This window comes from Alexandromys fortis, unplaced genomic scaffold (assembly GCF_014885135.2).
Source record: "Alexandromys fortis isolate MF-2015 unplaced genomic scaffold, M_Fortis_MF-2015_v1.1 scaffold_163, whole genome shotgun sequence".
In the NCBI taxonomy this organism is placed as follows: Eukaryota; Metazoa; Chordata; class Mammalia; order Rodentia; family Cricetidae; genus Alexandromys; species Alexandromys fortis.
Genome location: NW_026068085.1, coordinates 2149260 through 2169630, shown reverse-complemented (window position 1 = coordinate 2169630; position 20371 = coordinate 2149260). Strand labels below are relative to the sequence as shown.

Genomic DNA, 20371 nt, shown 5'->3' with positions numbered 1-20371 from the left:
CCTCACCACTTTCAAGACAGCACTAGAAGCCAGGACCCTGCTCTAGTGTGACCTGACTGAACAATCTTGGCTCTTCCCTCATTTATTCCTCAGAGCCTTCTGGACTGATTCTGGGATGAGTCAGGGTTGGGAAGAACAGAGATGAAGGAAAGCAGTGGTTCTTGATTATTACATTGCCATTACAGTGCCAACGGAGAACTCTCAACAGCCTACCAAAGTTTAAGAACTCTTAACAGCTTCCAAAGTGTTTAAAAATCATGTTGTCAAATTTTACCATTAATATACATTTTATACTTTGAAATAAAGACTCAGAGGAAGTTGCAAAAGTACTGTGTAAAATTCATTTATGAACATCACCCAAATTCACCTGATACTGTTTTATGTATATGACGTATACATTCCAAATGTATAGGTCATTCCAAAACATGGTTATTGCAGTTGTTAAACTTCTCTGATCTCATTTAGATTTCATCAAGGTTTGTGTGCACACATATTTGTATTTGTATATTGTTACAAGTGGAGGGGGGGGGCCTTGTTTGTCCCAGCCGCCTGGCTAGCTTACACCCAAAATAACCACACAGAAACTTTATTAATTAAAACACTGCTTGGCCATCAGCTCTAACTTCTTATTGGCTAACTCTTCCATATTAGTTTAACCCATCTCCATTAATCTGTGTATCACCACATGCCAGTGGCTTACTGGAGATTCTAACCGGCATCAATTTCAGGCAGAAGATCCATGGCTTTTTCCACTCTGCCCTTCTTCCCAACATTTAGTTCTATCTTCTCTGCCTATCAGGCCCAAATCAGTTTCTTTATTCATTAACCAATGAAAGCAACACATGAACAGAAAAACCTCTTACACCAGTAGTTTTATTAATCTCTCTCTCATGTGGAGACCCATGTAGTCACTGCTTCACTCAATAAAAAAATGTGGCCCATCAGTACCAGGTGGGAACTTCCTTGCACCTGCTTTTATATTCACTCATCTGATACCTCCTGGACACCATTGTTTCCAACCATGTAATATTATGTGGAGAATGTTATATAAATGCCACCTGTAATCTTTAATGGATTCTTTGCCTTTCCCCAAAGCATAAGGTCATCAACTTAGAACAGTAATGTGAGCAATATACGAGACTAAGTCCTTTATGAAGACACAAAATTCTCAAAATAGTTCTAGTGTGTATGTATTAGTAATTCACATTATTCTCATGTTTGAAAATAATCCAGCAGACATCCCCAACCTTTTGACACTGACACACTGTCATTTGCAAAGTTCATGCTAAAGAACCATGCAATCAAGTTTAAAAACTGTTTAACTTGGACCATATTTATAGCTATCCTGGACTGTATTAGCCTGTAGACTATGAGTTAGATACACCCAAATGGTCCTTGATTTAATTTACAGCAATTTCAAACACAGTCTATGAAGACCCTTTACTCCCAATTGACCAGGCCTGACCAGTTTTCTTCACCCTCTTTGGAACAGTCTCTGTCTCTGTGTGACTAAGTCTTGTTAAGCTTTTTTCTGCCTCATGGCTTTCACGTCTGGTATTTTTCTTCCTGGAACACTGCATTCAGATTTTCAGTGGCTGGCTCTTTGTTCCTTTTTAGTATCATCTAAAACTTAGTCTTCTCAGAGAGGCTTTTTTTACACTCACAATTATAACACACAGCTTCTAAATATGGGCTTGTTAGATTCAGTAAAAATACAAGATGCCTAGTAAAGTAGACTCTGGCTAAACTTTTGGCCCTTGTTCACTGTAATATCTGGGATGTATGCATACTAAAACTTGTTGCGATTTGTCTGAAACTCAAATTTAATGGGATGTTCTGTAGTCCAGAAATCCAGCTGTGGTAACATTTTGTTATCTCTCTGGGCTATTCGTTTTAAAAATTCTATTTAGTTTCTTACTTCCTGAGCACTACTCAAGTCCTCCTTGTGTGTTCACAACTGTTTGTCTAGTGCTGATCACTGCCCCGCACAAGCTCAAAAAATGTTTGTTAGAAGAGTAAGGAAAATACAATCTGGAAAGACTGACCACACCTCCAGGGCAAATTGCTGGGCAGAAAGGAGAGAGAATGCCCTATTTAAGTAATTCAACAGCACTGTGCTGAGGCGTCTAAGAAAGCTGCAGTTGAAGAGGGAAGGGTGCGGTGTTACTCACCCTTCAGACGCGTTCTCGTGGAGCCTGAAGACTCTGGATGCATAGATTTGAGGAGGAGCAAAATCGAGACTACCAAAAAAGCCTTTTGATCAGTCTTCTAACAAACTGCAGTAAGTAACTAAAAAGAAAATCTGTTTGAGTGAAAAGAACAAGTCTGAACTCTGAATAGGGTCACAGGCAGTGGGCACCCTCCCTTCTCTGTCCAAGAGGAACGTCCTGCAACTTACTTTAAGGATTATCTTTATTGTCAGATTCTGGGAACTGTTAGATCCTAATTATAAGGAAAGTCGCCGCACGGGCGAACAAAGAGCCTGGAGGGTGGATGGTGATGAAGTTAAGACAGAAGAAATCAAACTCGCCTCTTGAGCCCGGGATGCCCAACACGGTGGAGGCAGCCTTTAGAGAGGTTAACTGCACGCACAGCTCCCTGAGGTACCCAGCAGGGGCACACAGACTCCACTTGGATGCACTTCATCTGATCCGTTCGTCCTAAAGTCAGCTGTGTGTTAGCTGTAGATCCATACTAAGTCAAGCCAGCTCCAGGCCTTATGCAGCTCCACCCGTCTCCTGCCTGCCCTCCCACCTAGGAGCGAGAGGATGATCCTGGGCACCTTAGTCTGAGCTGCTCTTACCCAGCCTCTCTGACAAGAGGCGCCCTGTCGTGTGAACCACGTGCGCGCCCAATTTGGAGGCAACAGCCTATGCCACTGACAGGTGCTGGCCCGAGGGCGCGGGTGTGGTCCCCTGTACAGCCTCCGCCGGGTGCTCGCAGCTTCCCGAGCTTCTAACCGGCACTCACAGGGAGCCAGGGCGCGGCCTGGAGGCACTCGGTGGACTGGAGCGGCGGAGTTCAGTGCTCGAAACTTTGCAGGCGCCGCGGGCGCTCGGGGACGGCGCCAGTCTAACCGGGCAGGTGCAGCGGGCGGAGGAGGCGACACCCCGCGGCCCCAGGGCCTCGGCCGCAGCCGCTTTGCTCCGAGCTGGCCTGAAGCCGCTGGGCACTCCTGGCTTGTGCTGCTGCGCCGGTCACGGACGCTGCCACCGCCGCCTCCACACTCCCAGAGGAGGCGCAGCCAGAGAGGTCAGAGGAGAGCCAGGAGGAGGCCACAGGAGGTTCCTGGGGTGCGGGATGGAGCCCCGGGCAGCCACTGCTGGCGAACATGAGCCCGCCGCGGCCCCCTCTTTTCAGGCCCGGCTCTGGAAGAACCTGCAGCTGGGGGTGGGCAAGGGCAAGGGCGGCGGGGGCGGTCGCACCGTGGGGCCCGAGCGCCGCACTGCGGCCACTCCGACCCCATCCCCGCCGCCCCCAAGGGCCACCCAGGACGCACTGGCCGGTGTGGGGAGTACCGGCAGCAGGTGGAGCGGCTTCAAGAAGCGGAAGCAAGTGCTAGACCGGGTGTTCTCCTCCTCGCAGCCCAACCTGTGCTGCTCCTCGCCGGAGGCCCTGGAGCCGGTTGGAGCAGGCAGAGCCGAGCAGGGGTCCACGCTGCGCCGCCGCCTTCGCGAACATCTGCTGCCCGTGGCAAAGGGGCCCGCGACGGCCGCGGGGCCAACTGGAGTGACGCCTCCTGGCGGACACTCTCCAGACTCAGTTCCTTCTTCCGCCTCATCCTCTCTGTCCTCTTCTCCCCAACCGCCCGCGAGGGGGAACCGCGTCCGAGATGAAGGCGCACGGCGTGGAGGTTCTGGGGTGCACCTGTGCCACCAAAAGAGCTCCTCTCTTCCCGGCACCGCGTGCCTGGAGCAGTTGTTGGAACCGGCGCCACCTCCCGTAGAAGCCGCACGGGGTCCCGCCGAGCCCCAGGCTCTGCTTAAGGGCGAAGAACGCAGCCAGGTGAGTACCAGGTGGCGCGACCATGGGACAAGCTTATGGGCCATCCCACCAGCTTCAGACTGCCATTCCCTAAAGAGGGTTTCGGCGTGTGCGCGCATGTGGGAGACCCAACAAGGTCTCCCGTTTTACTCCCGTTATTAGCGGCTTGACTTTGATTAGAATAACCCCTGTCTCCAAAAACAGTTTGAGTAGCTTAATGAAGTTAGCATGGGTGTTCTTTTTGGAGGTATCCGGCAACATGCCCGATTAAGCATTTTCTTGACAGACACACACACACACACACACACACACACACACACACACACAGGCAGTAACCTCCAAAATTTAGGAAAGGAAATGCAACCGTGGGTGGCGTTGTGGAAGGGGCATCATCTGAAGCAAAGTGGACATAGGAGTACAGAAACGTGAAGTTATGGCTTAGATTAAAATTTATCGCAGAAGTTCGCTAACTTCTTGATATTCTCTTGTCGAAACTTTCTCTTTTTATATTTTCTTTTCTTTTAAAAAATAAAACGAACTGCCTTCTTTCATTTTACATACCAATCCCAGATCCCACTCCCTCCCCTCCTCCCATCCCCTACCCCACCCCCATCCACTTCTCAGAGAGGGTAAGGCACATTGCTTTGGGGGGAGGTCCAAGGCCCTCCCTACTATATCTAGGCTAAGCAAGGTATCCATCCAAAGAGAATAGGATCCCAAAAGCCAACACAAGCACTAGGGATAAATCGTGGTGCCACTGCCAGTGGCCCCACAGTCTGCTCCAGCCATACAACTGTCAACCAAATTCAGAGGGACTAGTTTGGGCCTATGCTGGTTCCTTCCCTAACCTGCTGGAGTTGGTGAGCTCCCATTAGCTCAGGCTAACTGTTTTAGTGGGTGAACCCATTTTGGTCTTGACCTCTGCTTATATTCTCATTCCTTCCACTCTTCAACTGGACTTTGGGAGTCCAGTTGCTCCACTGCGGTCTCTGCCTCTGTTTTCATTAGTTGCTGGATGAAGCAGATCACTGTGGTATAGGGAACAACAGGATACGCTATTCAAGTAGATACTTTCCTATGTTCTAAAGTTTAGCAGTCATCAAAGCATGTGCTTCTTTTACACATCTACTTCCCGTATCACGCTGACTACTCAGACGAGTTTTTCGCGTGTTTTAATAGTCATTTTAGGTCAGTAGGTGACTTCGTTTACGCCTACTGTTTTTAAGAAGGATCTTTCCTTTTTATAAATGTCTATTAAATCATGTTCATGTTGGAAAATATTTCAAATATTCAATTCTACAAGGGGCCTTAATTGTTTTCTTTTAGTATGTGTTACCTAATTAACCCTCATTACAATAATTGTGCTCATATTAAGTGAATGATATTACATTAAAACTTGAAGTAAATCAATAGCCAGCTTAAACAAAATCAGCCAATTGTTGAAATTTACCCTTTGATTATATGAGTCAAGAGCTCAGAATAACTATATAGCTTATTTACTATTTTCTTAGTGTAGTTTCTGAAAAAAGGGGGCCAGAAATCAGTCTAATCCATCTTTTTTTTCTGATTAGCAAACATTTGATGTTCTAGAGAAAGCTTCTTATATCAGATTATATATACACAACTGGCAGAGAAAGACCGAATAACTTCATCTTTTATTGTCTTGAAACAGACCTTAATAGAACTTTTTCTTTTTTATTTCAAAAGCAAAGTGGAAGTATTTTTAAAATGATTTTAAAAAAATGTGTCTGTATCAATCAGGATTCTCTAGAGGAACAGAATTTATAGGATGAATAAAGGGAATTGAATGGTTTACAGGCTGTGGTCTAATCAACAATGACTGTCTATTAGCAGAAGGTACAAGAATCCAGGAGCTGCTCTTCAGTATATGCCAGAATCCCAAGGTAGACCATCATGCCAGTGGGGATGGATGTGCTAGCAGGAGTGAGAACAAGCAGGCTAAAAGAGAGAGCCTCCTTCCTGCGTGTCCTTTACATAGGCTGCCAGCAGGTGTGACCCAGATTAAAGGCGAATCTTCCCATTTGAAAGATCTAGATTAGAAGTAGTTCTTCTCATTTCAAAGGATTTAATTTAAAAAAAGAGCCCTCAAAGATGTGCCCAGTCATTCCAGTTTTAGTTAATCCCAGGTGCGGTCAAGTTGACAGCAAGAATAGTGTAGAAATATTATGAGTTAAAGGAAATGTTTTTGAGTTCCTATATAGTTCTAATGTACACTTATTTTAGTGTTAAGAGATTTGTTTGATATTCACATTTCCCAACTATTAGAGAACACATAATAATAGAATTATTTGGAAGGTACCTATCATGTTATGGTGAAAGTTAATTTGTTAAGTTATTTTGCAGTGTATGGATGTGCAAATATCTCCAAATCAAAGACAGAACAGAATTCACCTTTGTGTTCCTCCCCTTTGCTAAAATTCCAAACAGTTTTGAGACCATCAACTTTCCTTTAAAATCCTGGCATGTCTTTCGTGTAGGGAAGATCTAAGCTGTTTTTGGAGACCGTACTGAAGTGTGTGTGATTCCACCCATGCTGGGCACTCCAGAGCACTGCAAGATCCAGCACTCACTACAGTCCTGCAGAAGTTCTGCTTGGTTTATGAATTAGAAGCTAATGTCCTAAGAAGTTAAGTGACCTTTCCAGGATGGGTGTGCGGTTAGTAAGCATCACAGAGAGATGTGCACTTGGGTCAGTTTTCAGTCTTTCCCACAATTCTCTCTGTTTCCGAACCTCTGAACCTCAACTTTGGGGATGACTTTGATCTGTTTAATCTAGAAGCATACAAGTTTGCATGTGTTGTAAAATGCCCTGTCCTCGCCACACTGTCACAGCAGATCAGCTATGTTCATTTCTGCTGCATTGCTGCACATCCTATTAACTCAAAATCACATGTCAATCATTTTATATTTCTAAAGAAGGTTTTCATTATAAGGAACCAATATTTTAATGTAGACATCAGAGGACTATTTTAAAATTTGTAGTAAAGTTAAAAAATTAATAGATAAATGTAGGCAGAACAAACAGACCTAAGGGCAAGGAACAGGTTGTCTGTAGCCTCTGCTGCTCCTGGGGCCTTATTCTTCCCGCAGTGGAGAGTGTCCTCTACCGTGGCTTGCTGCTGTGTTTCCTAAATTCCGACGAGTGAAGAAGAGAGTAGTGGGTAATCTTTAAATGCCTTTTTGTTCAGCTGAAGAACTGAGCCCACCTCCAAAGAGGGACAAGAAGAAAAGGAATTGAAACTTGGAACTGAATTTATCAGGTGCCCAGAGGCCGGCTTCGGTTTTCAGCATCCTACTTTCCAAGTGCATCTCAGGAGCTTGCCTTGCTCACAGCTTCTCTTCTCATCCCAAGACATCTGGGCACTGGGAGGAGGTCACAGCACATGAAGCCTTATTTACTGGTCACCAGCACAGAGGGGCACACATAGAAGATAAGACAGTAAAAGCATTTATTATCATGTTCTGATTATCACTGTACAAAAAGGCAGCTAACAAATACCACAATTCATTGGAAAATTCTTGAAAATTTGTTTTATTCTTTGCTTGTTTCTGGCATCAACCATGTTCTTCAACACACTTCCCATTTTTCCACCCCCAGACCAGCATGAGGTCCCAACAACATATGTGCCTACATTCTGACACTAGGTAGAGATGTTAAGCAAAAGTAAGGAAATGGATTTGACTGCTGAGAGGAAGATTTGAAAGTCACATATACACTGATTAAACTTAACAAACTGCTGCCTCCCATGTAGCCTTCTTGTTATCTTTTCTTTAACCAAACCACTTTTGAAAAACACTAGCAAATGAACGATGTCTCCTCCTCGTGTATTTCAAATGTTCTGCTTTGACAGACAGACAGACAGACATAAAAAAAAACTTTTTATCATGCTGATTCTTGTTCACGTTTGGGGACATATTGTCGTAGCAGATGCATCCCATTTTCTAGAACACAGTTGGGAGAGATGCTGTCTCAATTTGTGTGCCCATCAAAAGTATGCCAATTTTATGTATTCTGTGTTGATGAGTTACTAAAATTATATTTCCCTAGAATCAGAAAGTCGGTATTTTCAGAAGCACCGAGGAATGAGTATGTTGCAGTTTTTAATCTCTAAGTGAAAGTCTGTGGTGTTTGTAAATATTAAGCCTTTATTGCTTTTTACCCTTTAACGTAGTTTTTATTGAAGTTGGTTTCACAGGAAGGGACATTATTCTGAGGACAGGGGTAAGCTCCACAGCGTGTGGTAGGGATGCCTTGGAACACAGCCTCAGGAGTCTCTGCTTTTGGATGCAGCTCCATGGAAGGCAACATGCAGGAGAACATCCAGGTCTGTGAGGAAAGTGCAGTGCTTTTTAAATATCTTATATTGAAATTCTATTTTGGGCTAATGTTTCATCAGATATTTTAGATGTTGCTTCAAAGAATTTAGCTCAATCTTGGGGAAATCACAGATTTAAAAGGATAATTCCTAATGTAAATGACCAATCCCTACTAGCAAATCTATCTCCTAAAATAGATAAATGTTAAAATCAATCTCCTAAAAGCAATTTTTGTTAGCTGAATTTTGTAAGAAAATTAAGACGGGATATGGGACTGGTTTCAGAAACTGTATTTTTCAAAATCCGAGTATGATAGGCCCAGTTTGTTGTTCCCTGAAGCTAGAGTTCGCACTGTAGCTCACTCTTCAATTACAGGGACAAAAAGTTCGTTCCAAAAAGAAAAACGGATGCAGGAAGAGGGAACCTTGGAGAGCAGTGTTTCCCTCTAACCTGATGTGGGTGCACTGCACATCTAGCAAACTGTTGGGCCTGGAAACCTGCAAAGGAGAGTATTACTATTTAGATGTGAGAGACTGGCCTGACTCACAGTGGCTGCAGCTGTGCTTGCTAGTGATGTTGAGAAGACTGAAGTTTGTGAGTGCTGCCATTGCAAATTAATGGGTGGTAGAAAGGAAACGAGTGGGAACTTTCCCAGTTGCTCTCATTTAGTGTGATATGGAAAGTATTTTAAGTGGTCAAGATAACTAAAGCAGTACTTACCGATAATATCACAATTTCAGTAATACAATTATGCATGCCTTTCAGGCAGTCATTATTATGGAAACATACATGGGCATTTGGAGGAAGAAAACAATTAACATGTTAATTTAATAAATAACCTACATTCCCCCCCAACCTTCTTTTGAAAAGGAATGAAAATAACTGTATGATTGTTATATTATCATTCCCAATGTTTTTGCCACCCCAAGGGAACATGTATTGTGGCTTCTTTACTCAAGGTGATGAGAGTTTTACAAACCCTAAATTAATGAAAGGTAAAGTGTGTCTAGGCTCTAGTGTGTTGAAATGTGTGAACCTGAGGATCATGGAAATTTTAGCGACAACAAAACATTTCTGAAAACACGGTGCAGAAATGAATTCAAAATGGTTCGTTGTGGTTCTGAGGTGTCCCTGTAGCTATTGTGCACTCGAGCGGCATTGCAGGAGCGCTCGGCCTTGCTTCTGAATAGTTAGATAGTCAAGGACTTTGTACTGAGAGTGCCTTTCCAGCTCCAGTTCAGAACCCGGAACCCTCATTCAGATTCCAGCTTAGCTGTAGATGAGAAAAACCTCTAGGTTTGAAATCAGAAACCGTTTGTTTCAGCTCTTCAGCCATATTTCTTTTTCACGGTAACCCAAATATCCTGAGGGAGTAATTCCTTGATAACTGAGGGTCATCACTTGGATAATGGTTTGGGATTTGTTTAATGTGAGTGAAATAGATTTTAGCACCAAACTTACTTTAAACAAGCTTATCATCATAAAAATTGGAATAGACCTTATGTATATATGGTGCACTTGCATTTCTTTAAAGTTATCAATTAAAAATGAGGTAATCTTTTTTTCATGCTATTTGTTTACTTTGCAAATATTTAACTGTCTATCTCTTGTATATTTTTGGTATCATTGAGAATACTATTCTCCTGCATCAACAGCTCCATGTGCTATTTCTGTTTCCTTCCACCACTGGTCTTTTCTGTCTCTCCTAGCTTTTCATAAATCTATTGTGGGGAGTGATTACTCTTTTCCAGCAAATTACATTTCTACTCCAAAAGGTTTTTCTCTTTGAGTATGCAGCAGTTTGCTTTCATTAGGACTCTTTTGAAATTGTGTGTGTGTGTGTGTGTGTGTGTGTGTGTGTGTGTATGAGTGCTTACAAGGGTACCTGTGCCTCAGCATGCATGTGGAGGTCAGAGAACAATCTTAGGTGTCAGTCCCCTGCTTCTACCCTGTTCGGTGCTGCACATACTGACCTAGCTGTCCTGCAAACCTCCAGGGCTCTCCTGTCCCCATAGTGGAGTTCTGGGATGGCTGACAGAGATGCCTGTGTCTGGTTTTACATGGATTCCGGCGGTCCAAATAAAGGTTCTTGTGCTTTTATGAAAAAATGCTTTCCCCTATGACCTATCTCCCCAACCCCTACAAATTTTATTTTTAAAAACAAATTCTTTCTTTTAAGGAGAACTTCTTTAAGAAAATTGTGAAAGATCTTTTGGGATATTTTACACTAATATTGTTTCCTGTTCCTATGGACTCTAGTAAATGTAAAAAAAAATTAAACTGGGCAAATGTCCTTTGGGTGTTTTAAGGATCTTTTTCCAACTGTCATTGGTTTTGTTTATAATCCCTTTTATTAGGAGCAATCTGGATTTAGTTGCTGGCACCCATTACCTCACTGGCACAAGTAAAGGAAAACTGGCAACCCTTACAGCGAACCTACAATTGATGTTATACAACAGTCCGAGGGGAATGGCTTCCTGAATGAAGGGATGAATGGACAGTCTATGATTGATGATATACAATGGTTCAGGGGAATGGCTTCTTGAACGAAGGGATCAATGGACTGGGATGGAGCTATTCAGTGCTTAGGTCCCTAGAAAAGCTTCAGAATTATTTTCTGTAATGGAGTACATTTCCAGGGTTCCAGATGCCTCGTCTTTGAAACATGGAGGTGCACTAGACATCTTCTGATGGTGGCTTTGCTGTGCCTTCGCCTGGATGCGGATTCTGCTTCTTATCTTTATTGAACACCCAGGACAGAGTTCTCTTTCTGAGTCCTCTGTCTCAGGGATGCACTTCCTGGTGTTGTCACGGACTTGGGGTGTCTGATTATTCGTTGGAGTCTCTGGCCTCTGGTACTGCTCCTTCACACCCGCATTCCTGATTCCTGCTGCCCCACCCCCATCCACCTCTGCATGGATCATCTGCTTTCCTGGCTGTTATTTTTCCTCAGCCTTCTCTCTGTACCTTCCTCCTGTATCCTATACTGTCTCTTCTAATTCATGTCTTTCCCAACTACAACTTAGAGTAAAATTTCAAACTTGACCATCAGCCCTGTCCTCAATAGTCTATTCTGCCGCCTTTTTAGAAGATTGAATGCCGGATACATGAAGTAGAGGTCGTATAGTTGGCCCATTGGCACTCACGGTTGACCTCTGTTGTTGGTAAGCCTAATTACATAACAGCAAAGCCTCCCTCCAGAAAGTCTGCAGCACTGAATGGTTAATGGCCTGTGCTTCCTTCACGTTTGACTATTGAACCCTGGAAATGTGGTCATTCTGAATGTGCTGTAAGTATACAGTTGTATGCATATGGATCATGAGCTTAGTGTAGAGAAAAGAATGTGGAATGTGTTATTACTAGGCATTTTTATTGACTGAAAATTACTATGGGTTTTTGGTATTTAGGTTAAGTTAATTATGTTAAAGTTAATCTCATTTGCCCTTTTAAGTTTGTATATCAATTGGGCAACATTGATTTAGAGCAAGGATCTCCAAACTCTAAACTAACATCCACAAGACTATAAAAGCAAGGCTAATGCACCAAGATGTATGCTAATGCCATGGCAAACCAGGGAGCCCATACTTCCGGAAGGGAGGATAGGATGCTTCTCGGCTTCCGCTGTCATTGCTCCTCAGGACAGGAAGAGACAGTTTCTACATTTCTTAGTAAGAAAGAAAACTTCAGGTTTTCGTGCTAAATTTCCCGATTCCTGAGTTTTTTGGTTGTTAATATATTTCAAAAGCAACACAAGCTAAATAAATTATATATCTGATATAAATTTACCTAACAGTTTTAACTTCTGACTCAGATAACTCATAGCTCACTTTTCCTGTGCCCTGATCCCATACCAGTGTTGGCTACAGATTGTCTGCACCTGAGTAGGTTTGGATATATTTTGAAAATTAGTGCTCCAAGCTCACCAGGAGTTCTCTGGTATGCACCAACCAGGAGACCTGAGTTTTGGAGTGAAAAGCCAGAATTCAGTGGGCTATGAAATTCACTGTATGTGAAAAAAGAGCTGTGGTCATAGGCAGAACAGTCAAAAATTCATCCCATCCAGGGGTAAAATAAAGTGGTAGTGTGGGTACAAAAAAAAATGACATTGGAAGAGTCTGTCATCAGAAAGGTGTGGAATGGATATTGCTTGATTGGGTTGATGAGTCAGAGCTTCTGGAGAGGCAGGAGTTGAAAATAAAGAAGAAGGTGGTATAACTGATGGTACAGGTTCCTAAGGTTGTGGTTTTTTGTGGTTGTCACCAACTAGTAGGAGGTAGTTTCACTTAGCCTCAAACCAGAAGATATATTCCTCTTCCATTGCAAATGGACAGAGACAGTTTGGAGGTAGAAAGGTTTGGTGGTAGCAATTTGAAGTGGTCTACCTGATGGTCTACTCTGCCTTGTTTTGCAGTGCAGTTAGTAGTTGAATGCAGGGAGATGATGACAGGATTCCTTACAGGCACAGAGGTGCTCAAGCGTTCTATATATACCAGAACTAGATCAGCAGGAGAACCAGAGCTTGAGGTATAGGAGGGTAGTAGGAAGAGGACATGGGGAGGAGGGTCCTATACAGCACACAGGAGTCCTCTAGGCTTTGAACAGGTGGGAGTCAGCAGGAGCCTTTCAGAAGGAGACAGGAGACCCAGGGAGGGTTCAGTAGCCTCAGCGAGAGCCTGGGGTTCTCTCTCTGTGAATGAAAGGATGGAAAGATCTGACTGGGCAGAAAGGGCTGGCTGACATTGTTCTCTTCAAAAATGCTTGTGTTGAAAATTCTTCCTCAGGAGAGGAGTTTTGAGTTTTGAATTCGTGTTCATGCAGAGTGACTGAGGAAGTCCGGCTCCTGAGCAGTGCCATCATATGCGGTAACAGTGTGTATTACTTGCTATAACAGCTTCTATTCCTTTTGTTCCCTGCTCTGTTTCTGAGAGAGTCCTACCACGTAGCTAGTGTATATTGCCCTGGAATTTGCTTCTGAGATTATAGGCATCTCCACTGTGCCTGACTTTCTGACAGTTTGACAGTTATTTTGTAGTCTTCAAGATGAAGTGTTTACCACACTCTCTAAATTATTAGGTAATAAAGAGTTCTTATCACCAATGGACAAAAGAAAGGAAAAATCAGGCAAAACCAGAAAATTCTGTAAATATTCTAGTCGTTTGAATTCATACTGGCAAAGTGTTCAGAGAAATAGTCATGACTAGGAGTCTCGAATGTAAAGGCCCTCTCGAAAGACTTCATTCCTAGTCAAGGCACGTGCTGGAAGCATGCCAAAATATCATCTCTGTTAAAAGGAAAAGATCCAGTTTCTAAAGCTTACCAGTTTCTTTCAACACAGCAATATTATTTTTCTAGACCCTCAAGCCATTCTTGGCTCTTGTTCTTTTATGGAACTGTATTATAGCTTTTGATAAAAGAATAATTCAGCATTTTCATAGCTGACTTTGAATAGTATTTTCAATGCACCAAATTAGAATTCTGACTCTTCTCCAAAATATCTTTTAGGATTGGAGCAGATCTTGGAGTAAAGACCTGTGTCTCCACAGAGCTCTTGCCAGGTCGCAAGTGCCCTCTGAATCAGCAAGGCTGAGAGGAGGCATGGCTGTGGCTCCTTCCCACTCCATTGTTGCGTTCTTCTTTAGCTGTTTCTAATTTTAAATTTTAACTGATATAATATGTAATGATAGTTCATATTTATGTGGTACAGTGATAAAGTTGATGGATGGGTGCAGTGGATAATGATCAGAGGGAGATTGTCCAGCCAGTAAAGGTACCTGCTGCCTGCCAGGCCTGATCACCTGGATTCCATCCTTGAACCCACACCATGAGGGAAATAACTCATGCCTACATGTTGTCCTCTGACTTCTACATGCACACCATGGCATACATGTACTATACACATGCACAAAACTAAATAAATGAATGCTTGTAAAAACACCCAACAATGTGTAATAATAAGAGCAAAGCATCACTTTGAACATTGATCATAAATTTGTGCTGGGAACAGAACTATTTTGATATGTGCAAGAAGTTACTCTGACTATGGTCAGTCACCCTATTGATCTGTAGAACACTAAAATGCCTATAAAACTGTAATTTTGTATCCATTAGTCAGTTTACCTCTATCCTCCCTGTCCCTTCTACCTCTTCTTGTTCTTCTTGTTCCTCTTCCTCTTCCTCTTCCTCCTCCTCCTCCTCCTCCTCCTCCTCCTCCTCCTCCTCCTCTTCTTCTTCTTCTTCTTCTTCTTCATTCTTTCCCTTCTCCTCCTGCTTCTCCTCCTCCTCATTCTTGTTTTGGTTTTTGAGACAGGGTTTCTTTGTATAGCCCTTGCTGTTCTGGAACTAGTTTTGTAAACCAGGCTTGCCTCAAACTCACAGTGATTTGCCTCCTGAGTGCTGGGATTTAAGAGCTGTGCCATCATCACCCAACCCCTCCCACTTCTATAACTCAATTCTACTCTCAGTTTCTAGGAGTTAACCCTTTCTTTGCTTCAGCATATGAATGGGGTCTTCAGCAGTTTCCGTTTTCTTTCTGGCTGTAGTGTGCATGTCCCACTCATGTGTCATGCAGCAAATGACAAGATTCCTTTGTGTGACTGATCTGTACTCAGTGGTGAGTGAGCCTCACATGTGGTGGTGTTAGTTGTGATTGCAACTTCGCCTGATCTTGTCCTCCTTCACTTATGTACCAGGTTGATGTTTTTCTGATTTCCTCACTTTTATTTTTATAATGTGGAGTAGGACTTAGGGGAATGTGCAGAGATGGGAAGGGACCAGAAGTTGGCAGTTTGCCAAGCTCCATGTCCAGTGATTGGGCCTTTCAAGGGAGGCGAGGTTTTGTAAAGTCTTCTGTCCTTATCCCTCTCTAGCTGACATGTGCAGTCTTTCTCCAAGATTTTCCTCAGGAGCATTTGCCAGGATGAGGAAGAACTATGTGGCGCTTCCCATGACAGATCCTGTGTATGCTCATGACTCCTGTCTAGGAACTGCCTCGACAAAAAATAACAGGACTATGAGGAGGGCATTCCAGTGACTGAAATCATCTGCATTTATTTTTCCATAACTGTTATACCCAACGTAAATGGGGGGGGTGAGGAGAAAGTAACAAAAGACTTTATTAACACATACAAAGGATAACTCACAGTCAATGGCTTTATCACTCTGAAACATCAGATCATTAGCATCCTGTTCTCTAGGGAGCCACAAAGCTGCTCTAGATCAGTATCCTGAAGCCCGCCCCTCCCCAGGTGACCTCATAGTTGCAAAAGAAGCAGCAGAAGTACATTTGCATATCATGACCACCTGTCAGGTTGGCTTGGAGCTATCTTAAGTTCAAAAGAACCAAGCAATCCAGTCCTGAGCTGGGGCCTGCACCTCTGTTAGTCAGTCTTCACACTGGGAATGGACCCACCTACCGACCTCTGTGCCGTTGCCAGAGAGTGTTTGTCTTTGTTGTTCCTTCTTTGTCTTCCTGCTAGCTTGCTTGCCAGCTCTTTCAGTTCTACATTTTCACTTGAAAAATAGGCAGGGGCAGTAAATACAACGCAGTGAGTCTGGTTTTTTGTTTGTTTATTTTGTTTTTTTTCCATAGTAAAGTTTAATTGCTGGTTCCTGTGAAGTCTGTGATATTTTATGTTCCTGGGACAAATGCTTTGCACACACGTGTGCGTGTATATACACAGGCACGCCTTTACCCGGAAGGGCTTTTGCAGTACCCACTTTGCACACATGTGTGTGTGTGTATACACAGGCACGCCTTTACCCGGAAGGGCTTTTGCAGTACTTACTTTGATTTCATGCCAGCTTCACCCCCAATGTCTTCACATACAGTAGCTAAGATAGCAAGGACATGATATCCAGATTTGATCTAAGTCTCAAATGGGTTTTCTACTCTGAGTAGAACTCTAACGACCAGTTCATTTAAGGAGGTGAGGGAAAAAGCACTTGCAGTTTAGTCAGGAGTCCTTTTCAGAAGGAGATGGGTCCTCCTGCTGCTGACTATAAACTGATGTGTAAGGAATGTCTTTCCTTCAGCCAGGTAATCATTCTCCTGCAACAGTGTATGAAGCATCTTGGGAGGACTCATTCAACTATTCCTAATCCTTTCAAACCCAGAAGCCACAGCAGCCACCAAATCTCAGCAGTATTGTCAAGCTGGTTTGACTTTACCCTCACAAAATTATACTTACAGATAAAAAATAGGCATGTATTTTGATGAGCCTCTCTATTAGTACCTAACTAGAAGAAATATAATGATGTTAGGATTAGAAAAATACATGCTTGTAATTATAGACAATTATAATCATCCTTTGAAACCTAAAAGTCAGGACTGATGAAGTGCTGAGTTAGGTCTGGGTCATCAGAACCTCAAGCTGTGGTGGTGACCACAGAAGGTTCTCCATTCTGTTAATATTGCCACACAAATGTCACTCAGTGGCTCAGTCTGAAAGATACTTCTTATACAATTTTACTCTCTTATTTGTCCTCTTAATTATGTCTGAACTTAATTATGTCTGAGTGACATATTTATAAATACATATTTTGTATTTTAAAAATTATTTTTTTCTTTTAAGTACTGTATGTCTACTATGAATTTCAAACAGAATCACAAGTATTGTTTGCATTTTACTGGAAGTTTTCAATGTGAACAAATTTTGCACATGAACTTCTTGGTTAATGATCAATAGGGGATGGTCAAGTCCCCTGTGGGCGGAGCATCCAAGGGCCAACAGTCCTGAGCAAATCGTGGAAAGGAAGCCACCTGAGCATTTTCCTTCATGACCTGCGCTCTAGGGCCTGCTTCCAGGGTCCTGCCTGCAGGTCCTACCTGCAGTTCTTGCCTTGACTTCCTTTGAGAATGAAGAAGAGTGGTTGGGAGCTGCTAAGCACCAGAGCTTGGGCATTACTAGACTTCTCATATCTGCCAAGGCGTTGTCTCCAGGGATACCACTGTACTATGATCAGTGAGGCTGCGCTAGAGTTGGGTCAGGACTGTACTCCAATCTATTGCTCACAGGAGAGCCTGGCTTCCTTTAACAACAGCTCAGTCAATAGGTCCAAGTCTCACCCTGTTGTCTTGTATACACAGTGTGAAGAAGGGGCCATTGTTTGTTGGAGAAAAGTTTCTGTTAAATGGAGATGGTTTAATTGATTTCTCTACAGGGTCAGTTCAGAACTCACAAGTGAACTGTTGAAATCATTCCTGTGAGTTCATATTCTGCTGTTAAACCCCGTTGAGAATGAAGCTGTCATTTGTGTAGCAGTTTCCATCTCTGGACAGAAAATAATGTAGTTTTCTGAGCATTTAGCTCTTTTCTGAAGATCAGTAGTCACACAGAGAAGGCACTATGCAGGAGTTTTTAGCTTTGTTTCTTATGAATCAGTGGAGAGGAAATTCCTCAAGGTAACCCAGCTTCTCAGGGCAGAGTAGGGATTTTATCCTCATGTGACTGGTTCCAAAAATCAGGAGTCTAGTTGTATTACATGACTTCCCTCAACACTGAATAGCTTGAAGCCTACTAATAGTAAGAAGTATCATCATGTAACTACTTTCTTGATGTCTTAGAAGAGGAGAAACAATTTACTTAAAATGTTCTATATTATGAACTAGCCCTAGATACAAATATGTTTTAGCTGAAAGATCATCCAATCCAATCACAGTGACTTAGGCAATTCATCTCTTCTTCTTCCACAAATATTTATAAAACTCCTACCCTGTGGTGAGGACAGCATTTTGTTAAAACTATGCAAAACAGTCTAGTTTCTGCTCTGGTAGAGCTAATGTTATAGTAAAAGTATATACTGCATCTCAAAATACTACAAATCATTGCAGTTACAACTGTGATGGCACATTCAGAGGGCAAAAGTTAATTGAATGTACTAAGAAAGGTCCTAGTAAAATCTTAAGAGAAGGTATTTCCCAAACAAGGAATGTTTCAGAGAAGTGAGATTTTTAAATAAAATGCAGAGTATGAATAGGAGTGCTTGGGTGTCTGTACACTGTGTGAAAGTGGATTGCTGTTATTGGTGTAATAAAAGCTGAATAGCTAATAGCTAGGCAGGAGTTACAGGTCGAATTTGTGAGGAGAGAAAGGAAGAAGAAGAGGAATCTAGATGTGTGGTAGATGCCAAGACACAGACAAAAAACAGGAGGTACAAGATGGAAGAGAGGTAACGCCATTTGATAGAACTTAGATGAATATAATTGTTTAAGTTATAAGAACTAATTAGGAGCAAGTCTAAACTATAGACCAAGCTTTCATAATTAAAAATAAGTCATAAGTCTCCATGTCATTCTTCTGTGAGCTGGCAACCCAAAATAAAATCTGTCTACATATGGCATCCAATGTGGAGGCTTGAATATCCAAATATTGGTACTGAAAGCTAAGAAAAGTTCCAGACAAGGAGCCAGATGTGGCTTTCTAGTCCTGCAGTCTCTCAGGCGGGCCAGTGCTTGGCATATAGAGGTGTGACTACCAGCTACTATCTGTGGGCTGGAGCCAGCTATAAGCACCATGCACTAAGCTGAGTCCTATGTGGTTGGCATGATAGCTTAAAATTTCTCTCATGTTGTCAGAGAATGCTGCAGTACTTAATAAAGCCAGATCAGACAGAAAGCCTCTAAAAAGGTATAGTATGTTTAAAAAATATGCTTAAATGCTAAAGAAAGAAAAGAAAATGGGCATAGACTGTCATAGAAAAAATAATTTTAAAATAATAAAGTCTCTTAAGACTTTATTAAAGGAAAGGAATATAAAAAGAATAAGCCAGGTAAAGATGGAAATACATGGGGTATCTGGATCCTTTATGGTTCTTTGTTGACTCTGAATTTTTTAAAAGCTAATGTACAAGAAACAACAGCTACTGAGAAACATTGGATTGTGGAAACTGCTAGGTAATACCAACTTATATATTTTAAGAATGTTTTAAGTTCAAAATGGAAGTCAGAAAATATGCAACATAGATAGAAACAAAAAGTTATGGTTCTCTTCAAAATTAATGATAATCAAATTTGATTGGTAGAGATCTTCTGAAAATCTTGGCTACAGACATGACAAAAGAAACCAAAAAAGACTATATGACAGGTAATCAGACGTATATGCTGATCCTCTACTGTGGGAGCAGTTTGGGGACTAAATGAGACATGATAAATCTTGTTGGCTACAGAGGCCTCATCCTTTCATATGGCATGGACAGAGGTTTGGTTATATAGTCCAAACAAACTTATAAAGTTAAGAGATACCTTTTATCTGCTCAAACAAAAACAGAAAATCGTCTTTAACTTACTTGTACACATTATACATTCCATACTTATGTTACTGCAGATATAAATGTTACCTTTAGAAGTTTATTTTCAGAAAAAAAAAAAGTAGCCCAGGTGATCCAGCCTCTCAGGATGCCTCTCTTGCAGTTTCTTCAAAATCTGCATTCAGAACAACTTTAAAGCTGCTAGTTGAGGTGATCCAGCCTCACAAACTATCCAGCCAAGACTTCAGATAGGCTCTACACTTTCCCATCACACAGAGACTAAACAAAAAAGAATATGACTAGCTCTTCTAGGACTTGAAGATTAGCCCAATTTTCTGAAGGTCCCCTAAAGATGCTATTGTCTCCAGACAACAGGAAGTAATTTTAAAATTACAACATTCTCATTCTTAAGAAGTAGGGTGGTAATTTTTTTTGTTGTTTTTTGGTGGGTTATGGATATTCTTCATCATTTACAGAGATTGGTTGCAAATTGTTACTGGTAATGGTAAGGGAGAAAATTAAGTAAAAAATATTAGATTTAGGATATTTTTCTGAAAAGAGAAAAGGGGGATATGGGAATGCTAGGATAAAAGGGTAGATTATTGAATCTACTTTTAGAGTTAAAAAACAACTATTATTCCTTTTAAAAACGGCGGCGGGGCGGGCGTGGATGTGTGGACAAACACGGGATAGACGGCACGCAAAGGAAGAGACAGACACGCGGCTCCCACGTGGGTGCGCTTTAATGGGGAGAGGGAAACACGGTAAGGGGTGGGACGTGCAAGACACACAAGGGTGGGGGGGG

The 20371-nt window shown here is 42.3% G+C and overlaps 1 protein-coding gene across 4 annotated transcripts in view; it reads left to right on the top strand.

Annotated features, from left to right (window-relative positions):
- The first annotated feature begins 482 nt into the window (after positions 1–482).
- Positions 483–20371, top strand: part of Mctp1 (multiple C2 and transmembrane domain containing 1) — a 573693-nt gene continuing 553804 nt past the window's right edge. For all 4 annotated transcript variants that reach the window (XM_050122206.1, XM_050122203.1, XM_050122207.1 and 1 more), the window contains exon 1: positions 483–4005. In XM_050122206.1, the coding sequence (XP_049978163.1) occupies positions 3301–4005 (705 nt within the window). In that variant the 5' untranslated portion in view covers positions 483–3300. The remainder of the gene's footprint in view (positions 4006–20371) is intronic.